This window comes from Cherax quadricarinatus, chromosome 1 (genome assembly GCF_038502225.1).
Source record: "Cherax quadricarinatus isolate ZL_2023a chromosome 1, ASM3850222v1, whole genome shotgun sequence".
Lineage (NCBI taxonomy): Eukaryota > Metazoa > Arthropoda > Malacostraca > Decapoda > Parastacidae > Cherax > Cherax quadricarinatus.
The window spans coordinates 2,478,241-2,495,213 of record NC_091292.1 but is presented as its reverse complement, the minus strand read 5'-3'; the positions used below and the strand labels follow the sequence as shown (position 1 = coordinate 2,495,213).

At 39.3% G+C, this 16,973-nt stretch overlaps 1 protein-coding gene across 3 annotated transcripts in view; it reads left to right on the top strand.

The window, feature by feature from the left end:
* Pgant7 (N-acetylgalactosaminyltransferase 7) overlaps positions 1–16,973 on the top strand; it is a 79,936-nt gene that overhangs the window by 11,567 nt on the left and 51,396 nt on the right. For all 3 annotated transcript variants that reach the window (XM_070083017.1, XM_070082960.1, XM_070083076.1), the window contains one exon: positions 12,132–12,298. In XM_070083017.1, coding sequence (XP_069939118.1) covers positions 12,132–12,298 — 167 coding nt within the window. The remainder of the gene's footprint in view (positions 1–12,131; positions 12,299–16,973) is intronic.

The following is a 16,973-nucleotide window of genomic DNA, read 5'->3' as shown; positions in this document are numbered from 1 at the left end:
CTTGCTTCTGGGGGATTTCAACTTAAGGCACCTAAAATGGAGGAATATAGCAAATAATACTGTTGCAGTAATAACACCAGGAGGCAGCTCTGATGAAAACTCACACTCACGCGAGCTTTTAAATCTCTGCACAAAATTCAATTTAAACCAGCAAATAATAGAGCCTACTAGACTGGAGAATACACTAGACCTCATCTTCACTAACAATGATGATCTGATAAGAAATATCACCATATCAAAAACAATATACTCAGATCACAACATAATTGAGGTTCAGTCATGTATGCGCGGAGCCCCAGACCGACATAATGAGATTAGTCACGAGGGAGCATTCACCAAATTCAACTTCAATAACAAAAACATAAAGTGGGACCAAGTAAACCAAGTCCTAACCGATATAAGCTGGGAAGATATACTAAGCAACACAGACCCCAACTTATGCCTAGAACAGATTAACTCGGTAGCACTCGATGTATGCACAAGGCTTATTCCTCTTAAGAAAAAGGAGGAGTAGATGTAAAACAGAAAGAGACAGGCGCTCCCTTTACAGGCGACGGAAAAGAATAACAGAGCGGCTAAAAGAGGTCAATATATCTGAAATGTGTAGGGAGACACTGGTCAGAGAAATAGCAAGCATCGAACTTAAGCTAAAAGAATCCTTTAGGAGTCAGGAATCGCGGGAAGAACTAAAAGCCATAAATGAAATCGAAAGAAACCCAAAGTATTTCTTCTCCTATGCCAAATCAAAATCGAGAACAACGTCCAGTATTGGGCCCCTACTTAAACAAGATGGGTCCTACACAGATGACAACAAGGAAATGAGTGAGCTACTCAAGTCCCAATATGACTCAGTTTTTAGCAAGCCGCTAACCAGACTGAGAGTCGAAGATCAAAATGAATTTTTTATGAGAGAGCCACAAAATTTGATTAACACAAGCCTATCCGATGTTATCCTGACGCCAAATGACTTCGAACAGGCGATAAATGACATGCCCATGCACTCTGCCCCAGGGCCAGACTCATGGAACTCTGTGTTCATCAAGAACTGCAAGAAGCCCCTATCACGAGCCTTTTCCATCCTATGGAGAGGGAGCATGGACACGGGGGTCGTCCCACAGTTACTAAAAACAACAGACATAGCCCCACTCCACAAAGGGGGCAGTAAAGCAACAGCAAAGAACTACAGACCAATAGCACTAACATCCCATATCATAAAAATCTTTGAAAGGGTCCTAAGAAGCAAGATCACCACGCATCTAGAAACCCATCAGTTACACAACCCAGGGCAACATGGGTTTAGAACAGGTCGCTCCTGTCTGTCTCAACTATTGGACCACTACGACAAGGTCCTAAATGCACTAGAAGACAAAAAGAATGCAGATGTAATATATACAGACTTTGCAAAAGCCTTCGACAAGTGTGACCATGGCGTAATAGCGCACAAAATGCGTGCTAAAGGAATAACAGGAAAAGTCGGTCGATGGATCTATAATTTCCTCACTAACAGAACACAGAGAGTAGTCGTCAACAGAGTAAAGTCCGAGGCAGCTACGGTGAAAAGCTCTGTTCCACAAGGCACAGTACTCGCTCCCATCTTGTTCCTCATCCTTATATCCGACATAGACAAGGATGTCAGCCACAGCACCGTGTCTTCCTTTGCAGATGACACCCGAATCTGCATGACAGTGTCTTCCATTGCAGACACTGCAAAGCTCCAGGCAGACATCAACCAAATCTTTCAGTGGGCTGCAGAAAACAATATGAAGTTCAACGATGAGAAATTTCAATTACTCAGATATGGTAAACATGAGGAAATTAAATCTTCATCAGAGTACAAAACAAATTCTGGCCACAAAATAGAGCGAAACACCAACGTCAAAGACCTGGGAGTGATCATGTCGGAGGATCTCACCTTCAAGGACCATAACATTGTATCAATCGCATCTGCTAGAAAAATGACAGGATGGATAATGAGAACCTTCAAAACTAGGGAGGCCAAGCCCATGATGACACTCTTCAGGTCACTTGTTCTATCTAGGCTGGAATATTGCTGCACACTAACAGCACCTTTCAAGGCAGGTGAAATTGCCGACCTAGAAAATGTACAGAGAACTTTCACGGCGCGCATAACGGAGATAAAACACCTCAATTATTGGGAGCGCTTGAGGTTCCTAAACCTGTATTCCCTGGAACGCAGGAGGGAGAGATACATGATTATATACACCTGGAAAATCCTAGAGGGACTAGTACCGAACTTGCACACGAAAATCACCCACTACGAAAGCAAAAGACTTGGCAGACGATGCACCATCCCCCCAATGAAAAGCAGGGGTGTCACTAGCACGTTAAGAGACCATACAATAAGTGTCAGGGGCCCGAGACTGTTCAACTGCCTCCCAGCACACATAAGGGGGATTACCAACAGACCCCTGGCAGTCTTCAAGCTGGCACTGGACAAGCACCTAAAGTCAGTTCCGGATCAGCCGGGCTGTGGCTCGTATGTTGGTTTGCGTGCAGCCAGCAGCAACAGCCTGGTTGATCAGGCTCTGATCCACCAGGAGGCCTGGTCTCAGACCGGGCCGCGGGGGCGTTGACCCCCGGAACTCTCTCCAGGTAAACTCCAGGTAAACCATCATCGAAACATTGGTAACCACTACTTGTACACTTTTGACCTGTCTAGACTTAAGTAGCCTTTTAGTATTAGGTTAAGTCTGCCTGAAATGCCTCATCATGATAGTGACTTTCTTTGCTCCAATCATATTATGACATGTAAACACATTGTAACCTTTGCCAAGAAATAAATATTTTATTTATTAACTTATATAAGGAACCTTCCTTGAGGGGGAAGTTCACATCCTGAAACTTCCTTCATATCCAGAGGCAAAAAATTGACTGAACGACGGTTCGTATCCTGAAAAAATCGCATGGTGGGGCGTTCGTAAGCCGAGGTTCCACTGTATTTTCATATAGTTTGTATTTTTGTATTCTTGATTTTTAGTCTCATTTAATAGAATGGAAGATATATTACAGAAATAGATATAATTTTGATTGGTGTCACACCAGAAAGTACCTTAACCCTTTCAGGGTCAGCAGGCCCTCTCCTAAACTTGTTCTCAGGGTCGGAAATTTTTCGAAAAAAAAAATTATTTTTTCTTATGAAATGATAGAGAATCTTTTCCCGATCATAATGACATCAAAAGTATGAAATTTGATGGAAAACTTACGGAAATAAGCTCTCGTGAAGTTAGCGGTCTTGACAATATTTACACATCGGCGATTTCGCCCACTTTGAGCACTATTATCGGTCAATTCCAATGTACCAGTCGACAAAAATCATACCTATTTTGCTAGAACTCCATTTTGTCTATCAAATGAGTACAAGAAACCACCCATTTACCGATTTCAACTAACCAATAATGTGGTCAGAAATTGGCAATTTTGCCAATTTCACACAAATTTCAAAAGGTCCAGAATAAACAAGACAGACATTCCTGGCACTAAAATAACATTTCTTTTGTTGATTACTCATGTCCCGAGGCCTCTGTTACATTTCTTTTGCTTTCCACTTTGAATTTTTATTCTCACAAAAAAATAGAAGATTTATGTTATGCAGACTACTGCATTCATGTAGAAATGGTGTAAAAATGGTATAAATAATATCAGCGCACTTGTGAAAGAATATTAGACTCGCCAGTTAACGTGTATTGGATGCTTGGCATGATTTGTTTACCTTTGAACTTTGGCAAAAACCGAACATTTCTGCTACTTTGAGCTCAATTTCAAGGTACTTTTCATTGTGAAACCAATCAAAATCATCTCAGTTTCCATAATATGTCTTCCATTCTATAAAATGAGACCAGGAAAACTAGAATACAACCATAAATAGCATACGAAAATACACTGCAACGTCGCTGTTTTAAACCAAAAACACGGTCGGAGTTTTTTTTTTTCTCATTATGCACTGTGTGCTGCAGGATTTTTTTTATACTGTGCACACTGACCACATACACCCATTCTTTCATATGAAGGGCTACCAGCTTTCTCTCGCTAGATTTAAAGGCACTAGAACTTATGCGTACTAGTACGGCACCAACCCTGGCGTGCAAGCAGTACTAGTATGGCACCAACCCTGAAAGGGTTAAACCTTCCAGGGTCGAGAGGCCCCTCTCCTAAACTTGTTCTCAAGGCCGAAAATTTTTCCAAAAAAATAAAAATTATTTTTTCTTATGAAATGATAGAGAATCTTTTCCTGATCATAGTGACACCAAAAGTATGAAACATGATGGAAAACTTAGGGAATTATGCTCTCGCATAGTTAGTGGTCTCGACAATGTTTATGCATCGGCAATTTTGCTCACTTTGAACCCTATTTTCGGCCAATACCAATGTATCAGTCGACAAAAATCTTAGCTATTTCGTTAGAACTCCATTTGTACTATCAAATGAGTTCAAGAAATCAGCCAATTACTGATTTCAACTGTCCAATAAAGTGGTAAGAAATTGGCAATTTCGCCAATTTCACAAAATTTCAAAAGGTGCCAATTTCAGAATAGGGTCCAGAATAAACAAGACAGACATTCCTGGCACTAAAATAAAATTTTTCTCTGTTCATCAGTCACATCTCCAGGCCCCTCTTACATTTCTTTTGCTTTCCACTTTGAACTTTTATTCTCACAAAAAATAGAGGATATACTGTTATGGAGACTACTGGATTAGTGTAAAAATGGTATAAATAATATCAGCGCACTTGTGAAAGAATATTAGACTCACCAGTTGATGTGTATTGGATGCGTGGCATTATTTGTTTACTTTTAAACATTGGCAAAAATTGAACATTTCTGCTACTTTGAAAGCTCAATTTCAAGGTACTTTTCATTGTGAAAGCAATCAAAATCATCTCAGTTTCTGTAATATGTCTCCCATTCTGTGAAATGAGACCAAGAAAACTAGAATAAAACCGTAAATGCCATACGAAAATGCACTGCAAAATTGCCGTTTTAAACGAAAAACATGGTCGGAATTTTTTTTTTCTCATTATGCATTGTGTGCTGCAGGATTTTTTTTTATACTGTGCATACTGACCACACAGGCCAATTCTTTCATGTGTAGGCCTACCAGCTTTCTCTCGCTAGATTTGAAGGCGCTAGAATTTACGCGTACTAGTACAGCACCAACCCTGGCGTGCAAGCCGTAATAGTATGACACTGACCCTGAAAGGGTTAAAATTGAGCTCGAAGCAGAAATGTTTGATTTTTTCCCGATGTTCAAGAGTAAATAAATGATGTCACCGTCCAGTACATGTCCAACTGGCCGGTCTAATATGCAGTCATGAATGAGTTGACATTATTTATACAATTATTGCAACAATGCAGTAATCTGCCTAACAGTATATCTTCTATTTTTTGTGTAAATAAAAATTCAAGTGTAATGTAAGAAGGGGCTCGAGACATGACAAATGAACAGAGAAAATGTTATTTTAGTGCTAGGAATGTCTGCATTGTTTATTCTGGACCCTACTTTGAAATTGGCATCTCTTGAAATTTGTGTGAAATTGGGCAAATTACTGATTTCTGACCACTTTATTGGGTAGCTGAAATAGGTAAATGGGCAGTTTCTTGTACTCAATCAACAAACTTGTGTAGAAGTAATACTAGCAAAATAGCTATGAGTTTGGTAGTTTGGAACAATGGAATGAGTCAAAAATAGGGCGTAAAGTGGTGGAAATCGCCATGTGTAAATATCATCATTGGGTTAAGTGTATTCTAACCTAACCACTCTGTAATCCGGCAAAATCACTAATCCGGCATCTTACAGGTCCCGACGATGCCTGATTAATGATGGCTAACCTGTAGCTGATTTGTTTTGGCTGTTTGCAGAAGAGTTGTTGTAGTTGATTTTTCTCTTATTCCTGCTGTATGTTCAGTGTTATAAGAGTAATGCAACATAAATAATGATCTTTTTCCATTATTATTATTCTTACTTTTTTTTTAACACATTGGCCACCTCCCACAGAAGCAGGGTGACCAAAAAAGGAAAAAAGCACTTTCACCATCATTCAGCACATTTACCATCACTCACACAATATCACTCTTTGCAGAGGCGCCCAGATTCAGCAGTTCAGATGCGACTCCAAATAGCCTACATCCCAAACCCCTCCTCTAAAGTGCAGATATTGTACTTCCCTCCTCTAGGACTCGAGTCCAACTAACTAGTTTTCCTGCATCCCTTCACAAAATATTACCCTGCTCATACTCCAACAGCTTGTCAAGTCCCAAAAACCATTCAACTCCTTTCACTCCTAACTAACATGCTGACACATGCCTGCTCTATGTCCAAGTCCCTTGCACACAAAGCCTTTTACCCCTTTTCCTGTACTGATTACTAAGAAGAAGAAGAAGAAGAAGCAGCAGCAGAAGAAGAAATTTGTCGAAGTGGGATGTCTGAATGTGTGTGGATGTTGTGTGAATGATAAGGAGATTGTGGATGTTATGAATGAGAAGAAGTTGGATGTCCTGGCTTTAAGTGAAACAAAGCTGAAGGGCATGGGAGAGTTTCAGTGGAGAGAAATAAATGGGATTAGGTCAGGGGTTTCAAATAGAGTTAGAGCTAAAGAAGGAGTAGCAATAATGTTAAAGGATAAGCTATGGCAGAAAAGAGAGAGTATAAATGTATTAATTCAAGGATTATGTGGAGTAAAATAAAGGTTGGATGTGAAAAGTGGGTTATAGTAAGCGTATATGCACCTGGAGAAGAGAGAATTGTCGAGGAGAGAGAGAGATTTTGGGAAATGTTGAGTGAACGTGTGGGGAGTTTTGAACCAAGAGTGAGAGTACTTGTGGTTGGGGATTTCAATGCTAAAGTGGGTAAAAATGTTGTGGAGGGAGTAGTAGGTAAATTTGGGGTGCCAGGAGTAAATGAAAATGGGGAGCCTTTAATTGAGCTATATGTAGAAAGAGGTTTGGTAATATATAATACATTTTTTATGAAAAAGAGGGTAAATAAATATACAAGGTATGATATAGCATGTAATGAAAGTAGTTTGTTAGATTATGTATTGGATAAAAGGTTGATGGGTAGGCTCCAGGATGTACATGTTTATAGAGGGGCAACTGATATATCGGATCATTATTTAGTTGTAGCTACAGTTAGAGTAAGAGGTAGATGGGACAAGAGGAAAATGGCAACAACAAGTAAGAGAGAGGTGAAAGTGTTTAAACTAAGGGAGGAGGAAGTTCGGGTGAGATATAAGCAACTATTGGCAGAAAGGTGGGTTGAAGAGGGTTGGAATAGTTTTAAAAGTGCAGTATTTAGAATGTGGGGCAGAAGTTTGTGGCTATAGGAGGGTGGGTGCAAGAGGAAAGAGGAGTGATTGGTGGAATGATGAAGTAAAGGGTGTGATAAAAGAGAAAAAGGTAGATTATGAGAGCTTTTTACAAAGCAGAAGTGTTATAAGAAGAGCAGAGTATATGGAGAGTAAAAGAAAGGTGAAGAGAGTGGTGAGAGAGTGCAAAAGGAGAGCAGATGATAGTGGGAGAGGCACTGTCCAGAAATTCTGATGAAAATAAGAAAATTTTTTAGTGTTAAACAAGTTAAGAAACCCTAGGGAATGAATGGATTTGTCAGTTAAAACAGAGTAGGGGAGTTAGTAGATGGGGAGATGGAGTCATTGGGTAGATGGCGGGAATATTTTGAGGAACTTTTAACCCTTTGACTGTGGCAACCCCCAATCCTGAGGTGTCTCCTGGTGTCGCAAAATTTAAAAAAAAAAAAAAATAATTTTTTCTTATGAAATGATAGAGAATCTTTTCCCGATTGTAATGACACCAAAAAAAACGAAATTTGATGGAAAACTGACGGAATTATGCTCTCGCGAAGTTAGTGACCTCGGCGCTGTTTACAAATCGGCGATTTTGCCCACTTTGAGCCCTATTTTCAACTAATTCCATTGTTCCAGTCGCCCAAACTCATAGCTATTTCTTTAGAACTCCATTTTGTCTATCGATTGAGTATAAGAAACTGCCCATTTGCCGATTTCAACTACCTAATAATGTGGTCAGAAATTTGCAATTTGGCCAATTTCACGAAAGCTAAAAAATATGACAATTTCAAAATAAGGTCCAGAATGAACAATGCAGACATTCCTGGCTCTAAAACAACATTTTCTTTGTTCATCAGTCATGTCTCCAGGCCCCTCTGATATTACTCTTGCTTTCTATTTTGAATTTTTATTCAAACAAAAAATAGAAGACTTACTATTATGCAGACTACTGCAATACTGAAATAATTGTATAAATAACATCAACCCATTCATGACTGCATATTAGAATGGCTAGTTGGATATTTATTGGACAATGGCATCATTTGTTTACTTTTGAACATTGGCAAAAATCAAACATTTCCCCTACTTTGAGCTCCATTTCTAGGTTCTTTTTATAGTAAAATCAATCAAAATCACCTCTATTTCTATAATATGTTTTCCATTCTATCAAATGAGACCAAGAAAACGAGAATACAACCATAAATACTATACGAAAATAGACCACAAAATCAGCATTTTAATTAAAAAAAACGGTCAGTTTTTTTTTTCTCATTATGCACTGCGTGCTCCAGGATTTTTTTTTATATGGTGCACACTGACCACACAGACCCATTCTCTCACATGTGGGCCTACCAACTTTCTCCTGCTTGATTTGAAGCCGCTAGAATTTATGAGTATATATACGTCAAACACGGTACCTCGTAAGACGTATATATACGGCCGCGACAGTCAAAGGGTTAAATGTCGACGAAGAAAGGGAGACGGTAATTTCATCCATTGGCCAGGGAGGTATACCATCTTTTAGGAATGAAGAAGAGCAGGATGTGAGTGTGGGGGAGGTGCGTGAGGCATTATGTAGAATGAAAGGGGGTAAAGCAGCTGGAACTGACGAGATCATGACAGAAATGTTAAAAGCAGGGGGGGGGATGTGGTGTTAGAGTGGTTGGTATTTTTGTTTAATAAATGTATGAAATCCCATCCCTCTCCCCAACACCTTAGCATTTACTTCTTTTACAGCTCCATCTATAAATATGTTAACCCTTTGGGGGTTTCGGCCGTACTAGTACGGCTTACGACCCAGGGTTTTTGACGTACTAGTTCGCTTAAATTCTAGCGCTCTCAAATCTAGTGGGAGAAAGCTGGTAGGCCTACATATGAAAGAATGGGTCTATGTGGTCAGTGTGCACAATATAAAAAAAACCTGCAGCACACAGTGCATAACGAGAAAAAAAAAAACTTTGACCGTTTTTTTGGAATAAAACAGCGACTTTGCACTGTATTTTCGTATGGTATTTATTGTTGTATTCTAGTTTTCTTGGTCTCATTTTATAGAATGGAAGACATATTACAGAAATTAAGATGATTTTGACTGGTTTTACAATGAAAAGTACCTTGAAATTGGGCTCAAAGTAGCAGAGATGTTCGATTTTTACCAAAGTTCAAAAGTAAACAAATCATGCCAAGCATCCAATACACGTTAACTGGCGAGTCTAATATTCTTTCGCAAGTGCGCCAATATTATTTATACCATTTTTTGCACTAATGCAGTAGTCTGCATAACAGTAAATCTTCTATTTTTTTTTTTTTTTTTGAGAAGAAAAATTCAAAGTGGAAAGCAAAAGAATGTAAGAGGGGCCTTGAGACGTGACTAATGAACATAGGAAATGTCATTTTAGTGCCAGGAATGTCTTTCTTGTTTATTCTGGACCCTATTCGGAAATTGGCATCTTTTGAAATTTGTGCGAAATTGGCAAAATTGCTAAATTCTGACCACTGTACTGGATAGTTGAAATTAGTAAATGGGTGGTTTCTTGCACTCATTCGATAGAAAAAAATGGAGTTCTAGCGAAATATTCATGTTTTTTGTCTACTAGTACAGTGGAATTGGCCGAAAATGGGGCTCAAAGTGGGCAAAATTGCCGATGTGTAAGCATCGCCGAGACGGCTAACTTCGCGAGAGCATAATTCCATAAGTTTTCCATCAAATTTCATACTTTTGGTGTCATTATGATCAGGAAAAGATTCTCTATCTTATTATTTTTTTTTTTTAAATTTGGCCGACCCTGAGAACGAGTCTCGGAGAGGGCATGTCGACCCTCAAAGGGTTAAACAACCATGGTGATCTTACACATTCCTGTCTAAGGCATACTTTTACTGGGAAGTAATCTCCCTATCTCATACACACCCTAACTTGAGATTCACTATCCTTATAAAAATTCTTTACAGCATTTAGTAACATATTACCTATTCCATACATGTAAAACATCTGCCACATTGCTCCCCTATCCACCTTATCATGCCTTTTCTAAATTCATAAATGTAACAGAAACTTCCCTACCTTTATCTAAATATTGTTCACTCTGTGCTTCATTGTAAACACTTGGTCTACACATCCCCTACCCATTCTAGAGCCTCCTTGGTCATGTGCAGTCCTGATCTGTCTTACCTCTAATTATTTCACTAATAACCCTACCATACACTTTACTTAGTATATTCAGTAAACTTATTCCCTTATAATTTTTTACATTTTCTTTTGTCCCCCTTCCTGTTATATAAAGGAACTATACACATTCTCTGCCATTCCCTAGGTGCCTTCCCCTCTTTCATACATTTATTTAACAAAAGTACCAGCCACTCTGAAACCTTATCCCCACCTACTTTTAACGTTTCTGTCATGATCCCATCAGTTCCAGCTGCTTTGTTCCCTTTCATTTTACCCAGTGCCTCACGCACCTCCCTCACACTCGCATCCGGCTCCTTATCACTCCTCATTCATGCCAGTGCATGAAATTACTACCTCCCTCTTTTCATCAACATTTAACAGTTCTTCAAAATATTCCTGCCATCTTTCCAATACCTCCAACTCCCATCTGTTAACTCCCTTATTCTGTTTTTAACTGTCAAATCATTTGTTCCCTAGGCTTTCTTAACCTATTTATCCCCAATTTTTTTTCCTCATTTTCTACCAAATTTGTTGACAACACTCCACCCATTCTCTCATTTGCTCTCCTTTTGCACTCCCTCTCCACTCTCTTCACTTCACTTTTACTTTTCCATATACTCCACCCTTCTTATATCACTTTTGCTTTGTAAAACCTCTCATGAGCAACCTTTTTCTCTTTCATTATACCTTTTACCTCATCATTCCTCCAATCATTCCTCTTTCCTCCTGCACCCACTCTCCTATAACCACAGACTTCTGCACAGACACTGCATTTTTAAAACTATCCCACCCCTTTTCAACCTTCACACTACCTATGCTCTCACTAGCCCACCTTTCTCCCAATAGTTGCTTATATCTCACCCTAACTTCTTTCTCCCTTAGTTTATAAACTTTCACCTCTCTCTTACTTGCTGTTGCCATTTTCCTTTTGCCCCATCTACCTCTTACTCTTATTGTAGCTACAACTTCTCTCTCCTATGCGTAGATTATTTGTGCATGTCAAGTCATAAGGTACACATCCATCAACTCGCTCTCGCAAGCCTGTTGGATACTCAAGCCACTAAAACTCAAATCTTCCTTTAACCCCCTCTTTCCAATCATTTCCCTACCCCCCTACATTCCACCCCAGCTTTATACACATTCTTTGCCATTTTATCCCTCTCCCTCTAAACATGTGCAAACCACCTCAACAACTCTTCCTCAGCCCTGAATTATATCCAGGGTGATCCCATATTCTTTTAATTTTCTTGCGTCCAAATTCTGTGCATGATATTCACACCACATATTGCTCTCAAACATTATATCTCCACTGCCTTTAGCTCTCTCCTCACTGCAGCAGTCAAAACCCATGCCTGAAACCTGTATAAAAATGTTTGTTCTGTTATTCTCTGGTGCATTTCCCTTGTTTACCTCCATAGATAAATTGTAATTTTTTTTTTTACCTTCATTGTCCATCTCCTGCCAAGGCAGTTACTCAAGTCTGGCTAAGTGGTTTTCCTGAATCACCTTATAAATGTTACCTTCATCACACTTCAATAGCACCTTAAGTCATAAAAGCCACTTCTCTCCACTTGGTCTGATCTTAGAGTGAAATGTGGGGGATTTCATATCTAGCTATTAAATCATTTTACTGTTGTGGGGATGTTTCAGATGCAGTCACTGGGAATATCCAGATGATCTACCAACAACAACTGTGGTGATTGTGTTCCATAATGAGGGTTTCTCAACATTGATGCGGACAGTTCATAGTGTCATTGACCGCTCGCCGCCACAGTTCTTGAAAGAAGTTCTACTAGTAGATGACTTCAGTAATAAAGGTGCTGATATTATTGAGTATCCTTTTAAGGAAATTATTTTTACCTTTTGCTTCATAAATTTTTTTGAAAATTTCTAATGTTTGTAAAATGTTTACACTATTTAAGAATGAACTCTGACATTAAAAATTTTTTTGTTTTTGAGAAAAAACTCGTAATTTTAGTTTGGAAAATCTCTCATTTGGCTGTGATATCAATAATATAGTTCATCAGCTGTAATAATATTCATTACTAGAATGCCAAAACAATTCATTCTTTTTAATTTTAATAAGATCTCACATAACCCTTTCACTGTCGGTCCTATAATATGGTTTGCAAGCCAGTGTTGGTCCCTTAATATTACACCAAAATTCTAACAGCTTCAAATCTTGTGGGAGAAAGCTGGTAAGCTTACATAGGAGAGAATGGGTTTGAGTGGTCAGTGTGCACTGCATAAAAAATCCTGCAGCATGCAGTGCATAATGAGAAAAAAAAACTGACCGTGTTTATGGTTTAAAACACTGACTTTGTGGTTTGTTTTTTATGATATTTATTGGTTCATTCTCGTTTTCTTGGTCTCATTGGATAGAATGAAAGATATATTATGGAAATAGAGATGTTTTTGAATGGTTTATGGTTTAAAAGTATCTTGAAATTGAGCTCAAAGTAGCAGAAATGTTCGATTTTTGCCAATGTTCAAGAGTAAATAAATCACATAACATGTCCAATACACGTTAACTGGTGGGTCTAATATGCTTATACAAATGCACTGATATTATTTATACCATTTTTACAATAATGCAGAAGTCTGCATAACAGTAAATCTTCTATTTTTTGTGTGAATAAGAATTCAGAATGGAAACTGAGAGTAGTTGTAGCTACACTGAGAGTAAAAGGTAGATGGGATACAAGGAGAATAGAAGCATCAGGGAAGAGAGAGGTGAAGGTTTATAAACTAAAAGAGGAGGCAGTTAGGGTAAGATATAAACAGCTATTGGAGGATAGATGGGCTAATGAGAGCATAGGCAATGGGGTCGAAGAGGTATGGGGTAGGTTTAAAAATGTAGTGTTAGAGTGTTCAGCAGAAGTTTGTGGTTACAGGAAAGTGGGTGCGGGAGGGAAGAGGAGCGATTGGTGGAATGATGATGTAAAGAGAGTAGTAAGGGAGAAAAAGTTAGCATATGAGAAGTTTTTACAAAGTAGAAGTGATGCAAGGAGGGAAGAGTATATGGAGAAAAAGAGAGAGGTTAAGAGAGTGGTGAAGCAATGTAAAAAGAGAGCAAATGAGAGTGGGTGAGATGTTATCAACAAATTTTGTTGAAAATAAGGTAGTAGGTTGGTAGACAGCAACCACCCAGGGAAGTACTACCGTCCTGCCAGATGACTGTGAAACAAAAACCTGTAACTGTTTTGCATGATGGTAGGATTGCTGGTTTCTTTTTCTGTCTCATAAACACGCTAGATAACAGGGATATCTTGCTACGCCTACTTACACTTTGGTCACACTTCACAGACACGCACATGCATATATATATATACATACATCTAGGTTTTTCTCCTTTTTCTAAATAGCTCTTGTTCTTTTTTATTTCTTCTATTGTCCATGGGGAAGTGGAAAAGAATCTTTCCTCCGTAAGCCATGCGTGTCGTATGAGGCGACTAAAATGCCGGGAGCAATGGGCTAGTAACCCCTTCTCCTGTATACATTTACTAAAAAAGAGAAGAAGAAAAACTTTATAAAATTGGGATGCTTAAATGTGCGTGGATGTAGTGCGGATGACAAGAAACAGATGATTGCTGATGTTATGAATGAAAAGAAGTTGGATGTCCTGGCTCTAAGCGAAACAATTCTGAAGGGGGTAGGAGAATTTCAGTGGGGGGAAATAAATGGGATTAAATCTGGAGTATCTGAGAGAGTTAGAGCAAAGGAAGGGGTAGCAGTAATGTTAAATGATCAGTTATGGAAGGAGAAAAGAGAATATGAATGTGTAAATTCAAGAATTATGTGGATTAAAGTAAAGGTTGGATGCGAGAAGTGGGTCATAATAAGCGTGTATGCACCTGGAGAAGAGAGGAATGCAGAGGAGAGAGAGAGATTTTGGGAGATGTTAAGTGAATGTATAGGAGCCTTTGAACCAAGTGAGAGAGTAATTGTGGTAGGGGACCTGAATGCTAAAGTAGGAGAAACTTTTAGAGAGGGTGTGGTAGGTAAGTTTGGGGTGCCAGGTGTAAATGATAATGGGAGCCCTTTGATTGAACTTTGTATAGAAAGGGGTTTAGTTATAGGTAATACATATTTTAAGAAAAAGAGGATAAATAAGTATACACGATATGATGTAGGGCGAAATGACAGTAGTTTGTTGGATTATGTATTGGTAGATAAAAGACTGTTGAGTAGACTTCAGGATGTACATGTTTATAGAGGGGCCACAGATATATCAGATCACTTTCTAGTTGTAGCTACACTGAGAGTAAAAGGTAGATGGGATACAAGGAGAATAGAAGCATCAGGGAAGAGAGAGGTGAAGGTTTATAAACTAAAAGAGGAGGCAGTTAGGGTAAGATATAAACAGCTATTGGAGGATAGATGGGCTAATGAGAGCATAGGCAATGGGGTCGAAGAGGTATGGGGTAGGTTTAAAAATGTAGTGTTAGAGTGTTCAGCAGAAGTTTGTGGTTACAGGAAAGTGGGTGCAGGAGGGAAGAGGAGTGATTGGTGGAATGATGATGTAAAGAGAGTAGTAAGGGAGAAAAAGTTAGCATATGAGAAGTTTTTACAAAGTAGAAGTGATGCAAGGAGGGAAGAGTATATGGAGAAAAAGAGAGAGGTTAAGAGAGTGGTGAAGCAATGTAAAAAGAGAGCAAATGAGAGAGTGGGTGAGATGTTATCAACAAATTTTGTTGAAAATAAGAAAAAGTTTTGGAGTGAGATTAACAAGTTAAGAAAGCCTAGAGAACAAATGGATTTGTCAGTTAAAAATAGGAGAGGAGAGTTATTAAATGGAGAGTTAGAGGTATTGGGAAGATGGAGGGAATATTTTGAAGAATTGTTAAATGTTGATGAAGATAGGGAAGCTGTGATTTCGTGTATAGGGCAAGGAGGAATAACATCTTGTAGGAGTGAGGAAGAACCAGTTGTGAGTGTGGGGGAAGTTCGTGAGGCAGTAGGTAAAATGAAAGGGGGTAAGGCAGCCGGGATTGATGGGATAAAGATAGAAATGTTAAAAGCAGGTGGGGATATAGTTTTGGAGTGGTTGGTGCAATTATTTAATAAATGTATGGAAGAGGGTAAGGTACCTAGGGATTGGCAGAGAGCATGCATAGTTCCTTTGTATAAAGGCAAAGGGGATAAAAGAGAGTGCAAAAATTATAGGGGGATAAGTCTGTTGAGTGTACCTGGTAAAGTGTATGGTAGAGTTATAATTGAAAGAATTAAGAGTAAGACGGAGAATAGGATAGCAGATGAACAAGGAGGCTTTAGGAAAGGTAGGGGGTGTGTGGACCAGGTGTTTACAGTGAAACATATAAGTGAACAGTATTTAGATAAGGCTAAAGAGGTCTTTGTGGCATTTATGGATTTGGAAAAGGCGTATGACAGGGTGGATAGGGGGGCAATGTGGCAGATGTTGCAAGTGTATGGTGTAGGAGGTAGGTTACTGAAAGCAGTGAAGAGTTTTTACGAGGATAGTGAGGCTCAAGTTAGAGTATGTAGGAAAGAGGGAAATTTTTTCCCAGTAAAAGTAGGCCTTAGACAAGGATGTGTGATGTCACCATGGTTGTTTAATATATTTATAGATGGGGTTGTAAGAGAAGTAAATGCGAGGGTCTTGGCAAGAGGCGTGGAGTTAAAAGATAAAGAATCACACACAAAGTGGGAGTTGTCACAGCTGCTCTTTGCTGATGACACTGTGCTCTTGGGAGATTCTGAAGAGAGGCTGCAGAGATTGGTGGATGAATTTGGTAGGGTGTGCAAAAGAAGAAAATTAAAGGTGAATACAGGAAAGAGTAAGGTTATGAGGATAACAAAAAGATTAGGTGATGAAAGATTGAATATCAGATTGGAGGGAGAGAGTATGGAGGAGGTGAACGTATTCAGATATTTGGGAGTGGACGTGTCAGCGGATGGGTCTATGAAAGATGAGGTGAATCATAGAATTGATGAGGGAAAAAGAGTGAGTGGTGCACTTAGGAGTCTGTGGAGACAAAGAACTTTGTCCTTGGAGGCAAAGAGGGGAATGTATGAGAGTATAGTTTTACCAACGCTCTTATATGGGTGTGAAGCGTGGGTGATGAATGTTGCAGCGAGGAGAAGGCTGGAGGCAGTGGAGATGTCATGTCTGAGGGCAATGTGTGGTGTGAATATAATGCAGAGAATTCGTAGTTTGGAAGTTAGGAGGAGGTGCGGGATTACCAAAACTATTGTCCAGAGGGCTGAGGAAGGGTTGTTGAGGTGGTTCGGACATGTAGAGAGAATGGAGCGAAACAGAATGACTTCAAGAGTGTATCAGTCTGTAGTGGAAGGAAGGCGGGGTAGGGGTCGGCCTAGGAAGGGTTGGAGGGAGGGGGTAAAGGAGGTTTTGTGTGCGAGGGGCTTGGACTTCCAGCAGGCATGCGTGAGCGTGTTTGATAGGAGTGAATGGAGACAAATGGTTTTTAATACTTGACGTGCTGTTGGAGTGTGAGCAAAGTAACATTTATG